The sequence below is a fragment of the Notamacropus eugenii genome, chromosome 4 (assembly GCF_028372415.1).
Source record: "Notamacropus eugenii isolate mMacEug1 chromosome 4, mMacEug1.pri_v2, whole genome shotgun sequence".
Classification (NCBI taxonomy): Eukaryota; Metazoa; Chordata; class Mammalia; order Diprotodontia; family Macropodidae; genus Notamacropus; species Notamacropus eugenii.
The window spans coordinates 168,086,552-168,099,842 of NC_092875.1; the positions used below are offsets into that span (position 1 = coordinate 168,086,552).

General features: G+C 38.6%; 1 protein-coding gene across 1 annotated transcript in view; it reads left to right on the forward strand.

The window, feature by feature from the left end:
- CNGB3 (cyclic nucleotide gated channel subunit beta 3) overlaps positions 1–13,291 on the forward strand; it is a 187,004-nt gene that overhangs the window by 83,484 nt on the left and 90,229 nt on the right. Inside the window, exons 4-5 of the mRNA XM_072603628.1 lie at positions 11,557–11,711; positions 13,012–13,164. Of these exons, the coding sequence (XP_072459729.1) occupies positions 11,557–11,711; positions 13,012–13,164 (308 nt within the window). The remainder of the gene's footprint in view (positions 1–11,556; positions 11,712–13,011; positions 13,165–13,291) is intronic.

Sequence of the window (13,291 nt, forward strand, 5' to 3'; positions counted from 1 at the left end):
TGAGCTGGAGAAGGAAATGGCAAACCACTCCATTATCTTTGCCAAGAAAATCCCAAATGGGATCACAAAGAATCAGAAGTAACTAAAAAAACAACCAAACAACAAAAGTTCTATGCCAGGCATTGTGCCAGGTACTTAGGACACAAAGAAAAGCAAAAAATTGTATCTGTCCTTTGGAACTCACATTCTATAAGTAGAGACTTTGCAAGCTAATCCATATACATCAATTTATCCAGTAAATGTTAGGGTCTCTTACAGATACAGACATTCTATCTATTTCTATCACTGGTGGGAAATAAACACCAAGGACACAACCCTCCACCCCCACATATGGAATAGAAGAAAAGACTTGTGAAGTAGGGCTAACACCAGAGTAACAGTCTCTGGAGGCATAATTACATTTTAACTTATTCTACAAGGATCAGGAATAATTTTATTTAGAAAATTATGCATCTTCATCCATATGCACATAACCATATGTACAAATGAATGTGTAGAAACATAACCATATGCAAAAAATCAAATGTGATAAACAACTCAAAATGCCTGCAGTTTTTAGAGGTGAACAAGGGGAAACGTATGAGTTGGATGGTCTTCACTGCCTAAACTTCTAAATTTTGTGTTATATCTATATTGCTTTTTCCCAAAACCATAACTAAGGCAAGGTGACTGGATTTTGCTCTAGGGCATGAATTTAGAGACTGGGAAAACCAGCAACTGTAAAAGTCATCAATGATTTTAAAAGACAAGTACAGAGTTTTTCTAGAATTAGACTGAGTTCTAAGAAATTATCTCCATTTGTCAGTCAGCTTTTGAACTATCAGTTATTGGCTGAGTGATTGAAGAAAATGGATGGTTCCCCACATCAAATTTTTTTTTAAAAAAGGCAAAAGAAAAAAGAAAACAATTACAAATAAATGAAGCAAAGAGATTAGGGACAGAATATTTTCCTGCTCCATCCCTGTCCGCTATTTAAACAAACAAAACAAAATTAAGCAGACTTGGGGGGAATTTGGACAATTGGAATTGGAGAAGGATGAAGCAAATGGGTGCATGCATCAATCAGCAAACTTTAGATCAACCTGACAAGAGGAATTTTGCAGAGCCCTGGTCTCCAGCAGAAGAGAAACATTAAGAGGAAATGACTATTTCTGAGAAACATGTCCAGAAATGAATAATTGCCCAAAACACTATTTGAGGATTATAAATACATTCCAAGTCCCTGTCATGTGAACCTGCTATTAACATCAGTAGAAAAACTAATAATAAATTTGTCCAAATGAATAACCACTCACATTTCCCTACCCAACTCCTTATTCCTCTTTTATTTTTTTTTATCTTCTTGGCCATATTTCATTTAAAGCATACAGATGCTCTAAGGAAGTCAGGCCAAGTCTATAGAATGCACGAAGTGGAGTGGCAGCTTGGCCATTAACCAATAAATTCAGACTACATGGGCAGCCAATCTAGATAATCTAAGTGCCAATGTGATTGTCTTTTTCCTTTGTATTATCTGCTGATTCCTAATTGACCAGAAACCTGCCATCCCTCTACATCAGTTTGCAGTGTTCTGATCTACCTGGGTTGAACTAGGAACCCTGTCATAACAACACTCCATCTATTTCATTCCAAGAGTGCAGTACCTCAATGGCTGCTACAGTTTTGCCTTCTTTGCCCATTAGCTGCCTACTGACATGGCAGTCTTTTTTTCTATATGAAAACTTCCTCCCACCTCTCTCCCACCCCTCAGCATATGCTCATACTATTAATCTACATTTCTTTTTTTTAAGTAATATTGTAGAAGAAAAGGGTAAAAAAGTAAAACTGAGTTGGCTAAACAGATGTTTCTGCTAAAAAAAAAATAAAAGACGAAGGGTGGGTATAGTAGAGGAGACTTGATGAATGTGCCTCGAATTATGATACTTTATTTTGAGCAGGAAGAGAAGCTTATATTTCATGTTGGTGGTTATAGATCCCTTTTAAAAATGTTCCCAATAATCCCTTGATAATAGATTCAGCGCAGATGTTATTGTAGTAAAGAGTTATTTGTTATTCATTTGAAAGGTTGTTCAATTTCAAGTGAATGCTGAACTTTCAAGCATACTAAGTAAAATTTTTTAAATGGAATCACTGGCATAATAGATGGGGGAATAGGGATTTCTTTATCAAGTAATTTGTTTCCCTGGATAAGGGTGTAACTGCAGGCATTTCTATGTTGTTTAAGATAGATTAAATGCTGCTATACTACACATGTCAGCCTTCATTATTCCTTGGCAAACTTTAAATTTCTCAATGACACACCTAGAAAGGATCCCACACCCAATGATGAAACTCTTTGTTTGGATCCCAGAATGATGATAATGAAGAGGAAAGAGAGAGGACAGAAAAACAAAAATGGGTGTATTACCAAGAAACAATGATAGCTCGGCGATCACCCTCTGTCTCATTTCCCAAAGTGACTACTCTGACCTTTCTTCCTCCCTCTCAAGTCTATAACCATACTTTCACCCATCATACTTAAGGGATGATGATTAGCCTCCCACCTCGCAAAAAAAAAAAAAAAAAAAAAATGACTGAGGCTACTTGGTCATAAATCTAGAGCTTGAAGAGACCTCAGAGGCCAGTTAGTCCAACTCACTTTTTTTAGAGATGAGGGAAAAGAGACTCAGAAAGGTAGTAACTTGCCCACAGTCACACAAATAAGTAAGGAATAGAAGAAATATTTGAACCCAGGTCCTCTGACTTCAGATCCAATGATCTTTCCACTTTACCATGGCAACATGTCCTTTAACTCTTCCATGCACAAAACTTCTCAGCTTCCTAACCTACTCTTTCCTCCTCCTCTCCTGTGCCAGAAGAAGTATTTCTATTTGTCACTAAAGCTAATCTTGTACCCTTTCTCCTATTCTTATCCTCCCTTCAAACTCTCTCTCTCTTTCTCTGTCTCTCTCTCTCCTTTTCCCTCTTTCTTTCTCTCTCCCATGTCCTCTCCTTCCCCCTCTCCCTCCTGCTACCTTCCCCCCTCACTCTCATGTACCTTCAATGTCTCCCTTCTCATAGTCTTCTTTCCATTTGTCTCAAAACATGCTCAGGTTCCCCTTTACCATAAAGGACTTCCCTTGTTCCTTCTATCCCATCCAACTACTTTCCCTTCTTTCTTTCTTTGCTTTTCCTTTAAGTCATATCCTTTAAAAAAAAAAAGTCTATGCCTAATGGGCTCACCTTCTTTGTAAACTACTTTCATATCCCTTGCAATCTAGCTTCCATCCCCATCAAGCTTGTGCTTAGACCCCAATTCCAAGATCACATTCTCTCTAGCTTCAAAACACTATCCCTGATGGTTTTCTCTCCAGCCCAAGGACACAAGCCTAGCAATAATTGATGAGTGGGCCTCAGTAAAGACAAATTACCTTTCCCCACAATTACTCATGAGTGGGCCCCAGTAAAATAAACTATCTTCCCCCATCACAAGAACAAGCTGACCTCTGAAGAAATTCTCTTGTAAAAACAGGACTATTTTGTAACCAAAGAATTATCATGTATTGATTCCCAAAGTTATCATATTCAATCCAGAGGTCAAGCTATAGACATCAACTCTCAAAGCTATCTTTCTACAGATGTAACAGACCAAAAACATACACCCCTGAGTAACCCTTTCGCATGGTTTCCAGTAGGGAATGACACCAGTGACCAAGATTGTAAATTATACCCAATTAGCATATCTGCCAGATAATCCATTACTTTTCTTATACATGCTTTATCATCTTTTCTGTCAAGTTGCAAGTTCCCTAAGCAACTCTGCCCACTATATTGGCATTACAATAAACTTTTGCCACCTTGACTTAAAGAACACGAGTCCGAGAATTCATTCCAGACAACCCTATCCAGTACTCTGGTCTTTGGGAGGCCCTGAATCTCTCAAAACTCATCAACTCCACACTTCTACTTTGGCAATCCATCTATTCCTATGCCTACAATGGTCACCTCTCTCCAGAGGACTCCCAAATCTATATGTAAATAGTGACCCTAACTTACATGAATATTTTATTTGCTGAAAGAGGTGGGAAAAGGATATCTGTAGAGAAGCCTAGAGAAAAGCAGCTTATAAAGAAATCAACAGTTCTGAGTATCAAAGATAAAACAGCCCCTCTTAACATATGAGGATATCCTTGATATCCTCTCAGGATAACCTGAGAGAAAGTAGACTCTCTTTAAAGCAAAAGTATTGACTGATTATTTCAGTGAATTGTTTTCTACATTAAACTGTTTTTAGGACTTGGAAGTCTATTGCTGAGAAATTTAGAATTAAAAAGATATTTGGAGGCTCTAGGACCATATCTATGTTGTATCTGGCAAAAATATGGACCTGGAGTTTCTCAGTCTAAGAGATCAGTTACCATATATTATCAGGCCCTTGTCTGAGGCATGAGAAGCTAGATCATATGGCTGAGAAGTCAAAGCTTGAGAAGCAGTTAGTTCATCAAATATTTAAGAGCCTACTATGTGCCAGGCACTGTGCTAAGCATTGAGGAAACAAAAGGAGGCAAAAGGCAGTCCCTTCCCTCAAAAAGCTTATGATCCAAAGGGGAGAGGAGGGTGGAGGAAGGAGTGCATATACATAAGCTATATACAGGATCAACAAAAAACAATTAACAGAGGAAAGGTCCTAGGATTAAGAAGGGTTGGGAAAAGATTCCTGTAGAAGACAATATTTTAGTTGGTACTTAAAGAAAGTTAGGAAACAAGGAGGCAGAGATGAGGAAGAAAAGCATTCCAGACACAGGAAACAACCAGAGAAAATGCCTGGATCCAAGAGAGTGAGTGTCTTGTTAGAACAGAAAGGATGCCAGTGTCATTGGATTGCAGAGAACATGGGTCTGGGAGAAGACAGGTTATGAATGACTTTCAATGATGAACAGAGGAATTTGTATTTGATCCTAGAAGTTATAGGTTGCCACTGGAGTTTGTTGGCGGAAGGTTGGCAAGGTCGGGGAACATGGTCAGATCTGTCCTTTAGGAAAATCACTTTGACAGCTAAATGGAGGATGGACCAGAGTGGGGAGAGACTAGAGGCAGACAGACCAACCAGCAGCCTATTACAATCAACCAAGTATAAGGTGATGAGGACCTATACCAGGGTAGTGGTAATATTAGATGAAAGAAGCAAGGTACATTCAATATAGAGTATGTGAGGTGAAAGTGAGGAGTGGAAGATGACTTCTAGGTTTTGAACATGAGGGTCTGGGAAGATGGTGTTGCCTTCTACAGTTGTGATTCTGGGAGGATGGTGGTGCCCTCGTGAGAAATAGGGAAATTTGGAGTGGGATGAGGGTTTAAGGAGAAAAATATTGAATTCTGTTTTGGAATGTTAACTTTAAGATGTCTACTAGACAGTCATTTTGAGATGTCTGAAAGTCAGTTGGAGATGCAAAATTGGAGATCGGCAGAGAGATTGGGGCAGGACAAGTAAAATGAAAACGTTTGGAAAAGTCCTTGTGGAGAGTAGCATAGTGAGTTGATAAGGGAAGTTTAATAAGATTGCCTAGCAGAAGTGAGGGCCTAGTTGAGGTTGCATAACATTAATTTGTAGTGAGCCCAGTCAAAACAGTTGCATGGTTTTCTCTATCTTCATTCCACAGGAGCAAAGGTAGTGAATGGAGGGGGAAAGGTAGACTGAGGCTTGGCAGGACATCATCAACCATTTGATAAGAGGCATAGGACTCAAGAGAAGATGATAAAGGAGAGATGAACTATTTCACCAAGAGGTTAAGATGGGGAAGAAGAGAAAGTAGATCATGCCAGAATAATAGTCTGGGGGAGAATTGAAGGGTGAAAGGATTGGAAATCACTGAAAAGACTCAGAGAAACCAGAAAAAGAAGCTGCTCACTGAAGACAGAGCACAGAAGCTGACAAAGCAACCAGGGTCTGCAACTGACATGTGGAACTAACCTGATTTCAGGAAAGCCTTAATGCTAGGAGCTGAGCCATGAATGTAGACAGGCAGCTAAATCATACAGTCGATAAAGAAATGGACATGCAATCAGGAAGACCTGAGTCCAAATGTAGACACTAGCTCTGTGATCCTGGACAAGTCACTTAAATCCTGCCTCAGTTTCCTCAAGTGTAAAATAGGGATAATAATAGTATCTACCTTCCAGGGTAATTCTGAGGACCAAATGCAGTCATATGTATAAAGCACTTAGCACTGTCTGCCACATAGTAGATGCTATATAAATGTTAGCTATTATGAAACATATTTTTTCTCACAATAAAGTTATACCTAGGACCCTGAAGTTGAGTGACAGCAGCATGTAGCTGTCACTGTCTCTGAGAAACCATCTCAATATGCAGGAGGGGGTGAGTGAGCTAGTTCTAGGCCAGGAAAAGAGAGAGCCTGGAAAGAGCGAGAGCAGGAGTTCCAATTTCCCTTTTAATTAAACCTTTAACTCTGTTTTTTCCCTGTTTTTCTGGCTACTAGAGCTACTTGCTCAAACCTAAGTATCCTGGTCACCTTTCTTTGGATACTCTCCAAATGTCCTTCTTGCATAATACTCTTTGTGGCCTGACTATGATAGAATACAAGATCCAGATTATCACCTCCCTAATTCTGGATACTATGCTTCTCTTAATAGAGTTGACAATTTTGTTCGCTTTTTGGCTACAACAATACTGACTGATATGGAGTTTGTAGTCCCCTAACAAAGACTTTCCAACTATTTCTTACATAGACTGTTGTCTAGTTGTCTTTTTTCTTCACTTCTGTGAAGAAGTGTGAGAAAACTTCCCCCATTCTACCTCTTCCTTCCCTCTTCTTCCAGTGCATTCTTCTTTCTTGTTCCTTCATTTTTTCCTGGAGATCATTTCAACATACTCAACTCACATCCATGCTGTCTATGTAAACTCCTTCTAACTACCCTAATAATGGTAAGGTTCTTAGGAGTTATATATATCCTCTCTCAGTATAGGAATATAAACAGTTTAACTTTATTGAATCCCTTATGATTACTCTTTCATATTTACTTTTTTATACTTCTCTTGAATCTTGTGTTGGAGGTCAAATTTTCTATTCAACTCTGGTCTTTTCATCAGAAATACTGAAAGACCTCTATTTCTTGAAACGTCCATTTTTTCCCCTACAAAATTATACTCAGTTTTGTTGGATAGGTTATTCTTGGTTATAATCTGAGCTCCTTTGCTTTCTGAAATGTCATATTCCAAGTTCTGTACTCGTTTAATATGGAAACCACTGAATCCTGTGTGATCCTGATTGTGACTCCATGATAATTGAATTGTTTCTTTCTATTTGCTCAATTTCCAGCCTAATTTTTTTTACTTTGAATTTTATGTTAAAATTGGGCTTTGCTCACATGGAGTTGGGAAGGCCCTAGCCTAAACTTCAGGCTTTTTTATGTTGCTGTTTTCAGAGCTAATTCTGGAGGTCTGAAAGTTTTTGGTGCTTCCAAGGTGGTGTGATCCTGAGAGAGGTATGATCACTGTTCTCCTGGTCTGCATTCTGATCTTTATCCAGGAAGGGTCTTGGGCTTGTGGCCCTGAAACCACAAGCACTAGCATTTGGAACTTCCCTGGCCCCTGCTCCCTTGTGACCAGCACTCCTCTCCTCCCTGAACCTGTGACACAAAACTGTTTATGGTCAATAGAGTTGCCAATCAGTGCCAGCTGTGCCCAGGTATCAGTAAAAGATTCCATAATCTCTTTCTGACCAGTTGTCTGATCATCTTCCTGCCTCTATGCTGAGAGTTCCCAAAGTAGCTGCTGGACTCCAGAGAGAAGTGGCTCCAGATAGGCCTCCATCACTATATCAAAGACATCTCCAATCAACCTCTTAAGTTTTCTTAGCCCAGAATATTGTATTTTCCCAAGCTTTTATTGGCTCTACTGCTCCAAAACTTGATTTGAGGAATTATTTTAAAAGTGTTTGGAGAGTAATGTTGGGAGAGTTCAGCTGGGAGACTGCCCCTAATCCACCATCTTGATTCCTACAGATTTGACAAATATACTATCTTTGACTTTTGCCAAGTTATTGATAAAAATGCTATTGCCAAGGGCCAAACATAGATCCATGGGACACTCCACTGAAGAGCTCCTTCATCCCAAAGATTGGCTTTTAAAAAAAACTGTAACAATAAGAGTATGTCTCTTTTAAAATGGTTTTTGATTTTGATCTACTATATACTGAAAGTATAAGAAAATAAATAAAAGAGATTCTGCCAGGTCACAAGGAGAGATTCATTCTCTTTCATTCTCTCTCTCTCTCTCTCTCTCTCTCTCTCTCTCTCCCCCCCCCCCCGCCTCTGTCACATACATACACACGCATTTGAGTGTCCCCTCATAGACAAAATAGTCTTTTCTAAAGCTGATAGGAATTTTATTTGCAGTCAATCCCTTTCATTAAAAACTTAGAAACAATGGCCCATTTATGACTACTGATTAGTTCTGCTTATTCCTTAAATTACAAATCCATCTAATTGTACTCTATTTACCCTCATCTATGTCTTCCACAAGACTGATAAAAAAAAAAAAACTTGTCAAATGCTTAGCTGATTAAACTATATCTACAACCTTGCCCTAATTTATTAGCCTAGTAATCCTGTCCAAAAGAAAAAATAAGAGATGAGACCATCCTTGGTATGGCCTGTATTTCATGATAATCTCAATCCTAATACAAACGCTGCTAGATCATCTGTAATGACAAGCCAAGTAAGATTTTTTGGCTGTTTTTCTGGGTTGAGTTTTAGCCAATTAAGTGAGAGGACTTTACTTGGACACTGTGTATTGATAAAGGAGATTGTTCTTATAGTAACCTAGAGGTGGATGGTGTGGTATAGTACTAGGGAAGACCCTAGCCAGGAACCCCCTGACTTTAGAGATGCAATGATATATGCTATGTGCCATATGACATACCAAGTGCTGAACAATGTTTAATTTATTGTTGAATAAATAGAGAGTTTATTGTACTATATGATTAGACCCTTAAAATTATCCACAGCACAGTTCTCAGGTATGCCATTGTGACTGGACTTACATTATCCTGTTTTTTACTCTTTCTCCTTTAATTCATCCTTCACACAGCTGCCAAACTCATCCTTTTTATATATTGATCTGATCATGTCATGTCTCTGCTCAAAACTTTTCCTTAGTTTCTTACTGCCATTCAGGGAAAGTTCCCACTTCTTTGCCTGACATTCAAGTCCTTCCACAATCCAGGGTCATTCTACTACATTTTTATCTCTTTGTTCTCCTTTCCATACTCCTTAAGACCATAACTAATTGGGTACTTGCCATACACTGAACACATCTGTACTTTCTCATTTGGGCACATCTACTCATATTGCTCCCTAGACTTAAAATGCCCTCCTTTTCCTCTCTACCTATAGAGTTCATAACCATCCTTTAAAGTTTAACTCATCTTTCACCTTCTCCATAATGTCTTCTTTGATTTCCCTAGTAGGCAACAATCTTTACCTATCCAGACTTACACAATAATTTGCTTGAACAGACTCTGTTTTGTAATTAACATATGTTATTTTGTATTACCTGACCCCCTGTGACCTATAGGATAAAATATAAAATCTCCTATTTGGTTTTCAAAGCTTTACATCGTCTGACCCCTTCTTGCATCCATTCCAGATACTCTGGGAATCCCACAGGCACTGGCCTTGTTGTTCCTTGCTCAAGACACTCATCTCCCCACTCTGAATGTTTCGCTGGTTTTCCCTCTGTAATGCTAATGAGAGTTAAAGATCTTCCCCATCCATTGATGGGCCTGACCATTAAGGGAAGTTTGATTAGGAGAGGCTCTCACCTTTTTCTTAATTTCTAATGAGGCACTGGTTCTCAAGGGTTGTGATGCCCTCTGACTCTGAAAAGTGCATAAATACTCAGAGATGAGGTTTTGTTTTGGGGCTTACTCACTGGAAGTGTTTGTTTGGCCAGATGAGACTCTGGACGGCTGTTAAGGAGTCCCCTAGCTTTGAAAACCCAAATGTTGGTGCTTCTCTCTCTGGTAACTATGTAAGTATAGTCAGACAGTTGGATCTGTCTGTTCATCTGTGATATATGTATTGCTTATGGTCAGACAGTTGGAAGCTCTGTCTATTGGTTGATCTTTATTTCTCTGTTTGTATTTCTCTGAAGTTCAGGGTGCTGACTTTTTCCCCTGAACTAAGTGAATGACATATGTGCTTGATTAAAGTAATTGTTGACCCCTCAAAAGTTTCCTTCCTTTTAGAAAAGCATATCTAAGAACCTGTACAGCAGGCCCTCCTCTGCATGCCAGGGCCCTCATACCTCTCATCTCTATCTTCTAGCTTCCCTGGCTTCCTACAGGTCTTAGCTGAAGTCCCACCTTCTGCATGAAGCCTTTCCCAGTCTTCCCTAACCATGTTATCTTCCAGTGAGACAATCCACAATTTAACTTGTATCCATCTCATTTTATACATAGCTTTTGCATGTTGTCTCTCCCATCAGACTGTGAGCTTCTTGAGAGCAAGGACTGTTTTTTTGCCTTTATTTTGCATACTTAAGCTTCTCACAGTGCTAGTGGTACTTAATAAATGCTGGTTGACTGACTGACTCTGTGTTATACTTCTCCTGTCCCATAGGTAGCAGGGAAATATTCTACTACTATACTGTAAGCTCCAAAAGGGCAAGTAACAAAGAAAGGAAGAAAGAAAGGAAGGAAGGAAGGAAGGAAGGAAGGAAGGAAGGAAGGAAGGAAGGAAGGAAGGAAGGAAGGAAGGAAGGAAGGAAGGAAGGAAGGAAGGAAGGAAGGAAAGAAGGAAGGAAGGAAGGGAGAAAGATCTTTCATTCACTCATTCATTCATCCATGTCTTATTAAGCATCTACTATGTGCAAAGCACACACAAATTTATGGGAGGTTCTGAGTGAGACACAGAGATAATTAATCATGAAACTTTCATTCTTTACAAAATTATGCTTTTTGGAAAAACCCTACACTAATTAGCCCATTGTTAAAGTATACCTCTTTCCAGAGGAAAGTCTAAGAAAAAACACTGACTATAATTTATATAACTCATAACACAATTAGATGACGCTTTGTACAGGAGTATTGCCACCTTAGGACATAAAGAATGCAGGGCACTGCAGGGAAAAGAGTACTGGATGGCAGTCAGAAGACCTGGGTTCTAGTCTCAACTATCACACCCTGAGACATGGTATGTACTACGTAACAGGTCACTTAACCTCTCTAGGTTTCAATTTCCTTGCCTGCAAAAGGAAGAGTCTGGATATGGTGAAATCTAAGATTCCTACCAGTTCTAAAATTCCACAGTTCTAACCTAATTGTTATTCACTTCAAGATGTCAATTTCTTAATGGCAGATGTATACTAGTCCAGCAGCGTTTCAGGCAGATTTGCCATTAGAACAGGTCTTTTCAATAATGGTGAGGGCAAATTAAGAAGATCCTGGAATATTTAAAGAAAATTACAGTCTGTTGAAGAGAATATGCATTTTTCTCCAGGTATACTCTTTCACTGGCCCATCCCTCAATGCTTTTTCTCTTTTGCTTAATTAGTACAGAAAACAGGTCACATCAGAACCCCATTGTAAGTAAGTATGTTGAAACTCAGCTCCAGGATTTTGCTAAAAGGATGCAGCAAAGGACAGCCCACTATAAGAAAAAGTTGGAAGAGGATGATTTGTCTTCCCCTGAAGCCAGTCCCAAAGCTGGTAAGCATTTTTCATCAAAATAGAATGCAAAGGAAAATTTAGGTCAAATATACTTTAAGAAATGTACCAGAGAAAAGCCATAATTACAATCTATGATCCCTAAGAGTAGAAATTCTATCTCTAAGTATTCTTCACCCTTTCCACCTACCTTCACCCTCAGTTCTTGGCATAGTACTAGGCATGTAGTATGTCCTCAATAAATATTGATAGAGTTGAAGTCTTATAATCATAATCAATACATGTTTGATCCAATTCTATTTAACAATATTGATTATACAAAGACAAAAATAAAAGTCCCTTTCCTCAAGAGATTATATTCCATCGGGGAGGCGGGGGGAGAGAAGGGAGAGAGCAGGAATACAATCAAATGCAAAGATATGCAAACTAATATAAATTAATTCAAAATGAGATAGTGTCAATCACTAGGAGATCAGGAAATGCCTTGTATAAAAGACAGCCTTTGAACTATTCTTTGAAGGAAGCTAAAGATTCTACACTGAGTCATTAAGAAGGAACCACATTCCCAAAAAGAGTGAATACCTAATTTCAAAGGCAGAGAGGTGGAAGCTTGAATGTCATATACAGGAAACAGTTAACAGAACAGTTTGACTAGAACAGAGTATGTGTGAAGAGGTGTGAACAACGTTGACTAACTCTTATAAATGCTGAAATTAACTACAAAGCACATATGAAGGAAGATGCTATCTGCATCCAAAGAAAGAACTGATAAACAGAAGTATGTATTAAACAGATACATATTGGTATCTGATCTCTAGAGAGGTAGAGAGGGGAGGGAAGAAAAAAAAAAGAAAATTTAGATGATAAATATTATATATAAGGAATAGCAAGTTATATATAATTGATTTGCAGTTTCAAGTGCAATCATCTTTTTAGTTATACTAAGTTATAGTATATTACATTATATGTATTATACTAATATATGCACTATAAATTATATTATATACTAATATGTATATGCTAATATATATTATACTAGGTTATAGAAATGCTTGTTTGATTCTATAAATTAAATAAATAAAAATTTTAAAAATAAAGAAAGACTGCTAGGAAGGTAGGTGGAAGCCAGATAGTGAAAGATTTCAAGTGCCCTGAGAAGTTTGTGTTTTATCCTAGAGCCAATAGGGAGCCTTTTGTGATTGGTGATGGTGAGTAAGGGGTGTCGCTGCTAGATCTGTGCTTTAGGAATATTAATTGCCCAGCCATGGGGAGGATTGGAGAAGGGAGAGATTAATCACATCTAACCCTTAAGAAAGTTTTTCTTCTTTCATGGCACATTAAGCTGCCCCTGTAGTTCCTCCTCCTCACCCAGAAGATGAGGCCCAGGGAGAAGAGGAACACTACTGTGACATGCTGTGTTGCAAATTCAGGAAGGTCCCACTGAAGGAGTATCTGAAGAAGATGAAATTACCGAACAGTATAGATTCACAAACAGGTAAATAGGTGGCACCCACATTGAAGGCTGACTGTTCGTAATTAATCTCTTAGCAAGCATATACTAGGTGCCAGGCGCTACATTAGGCACTGAGGTTGCAAAGACAAAAATGCAACAGTCTTTGCCT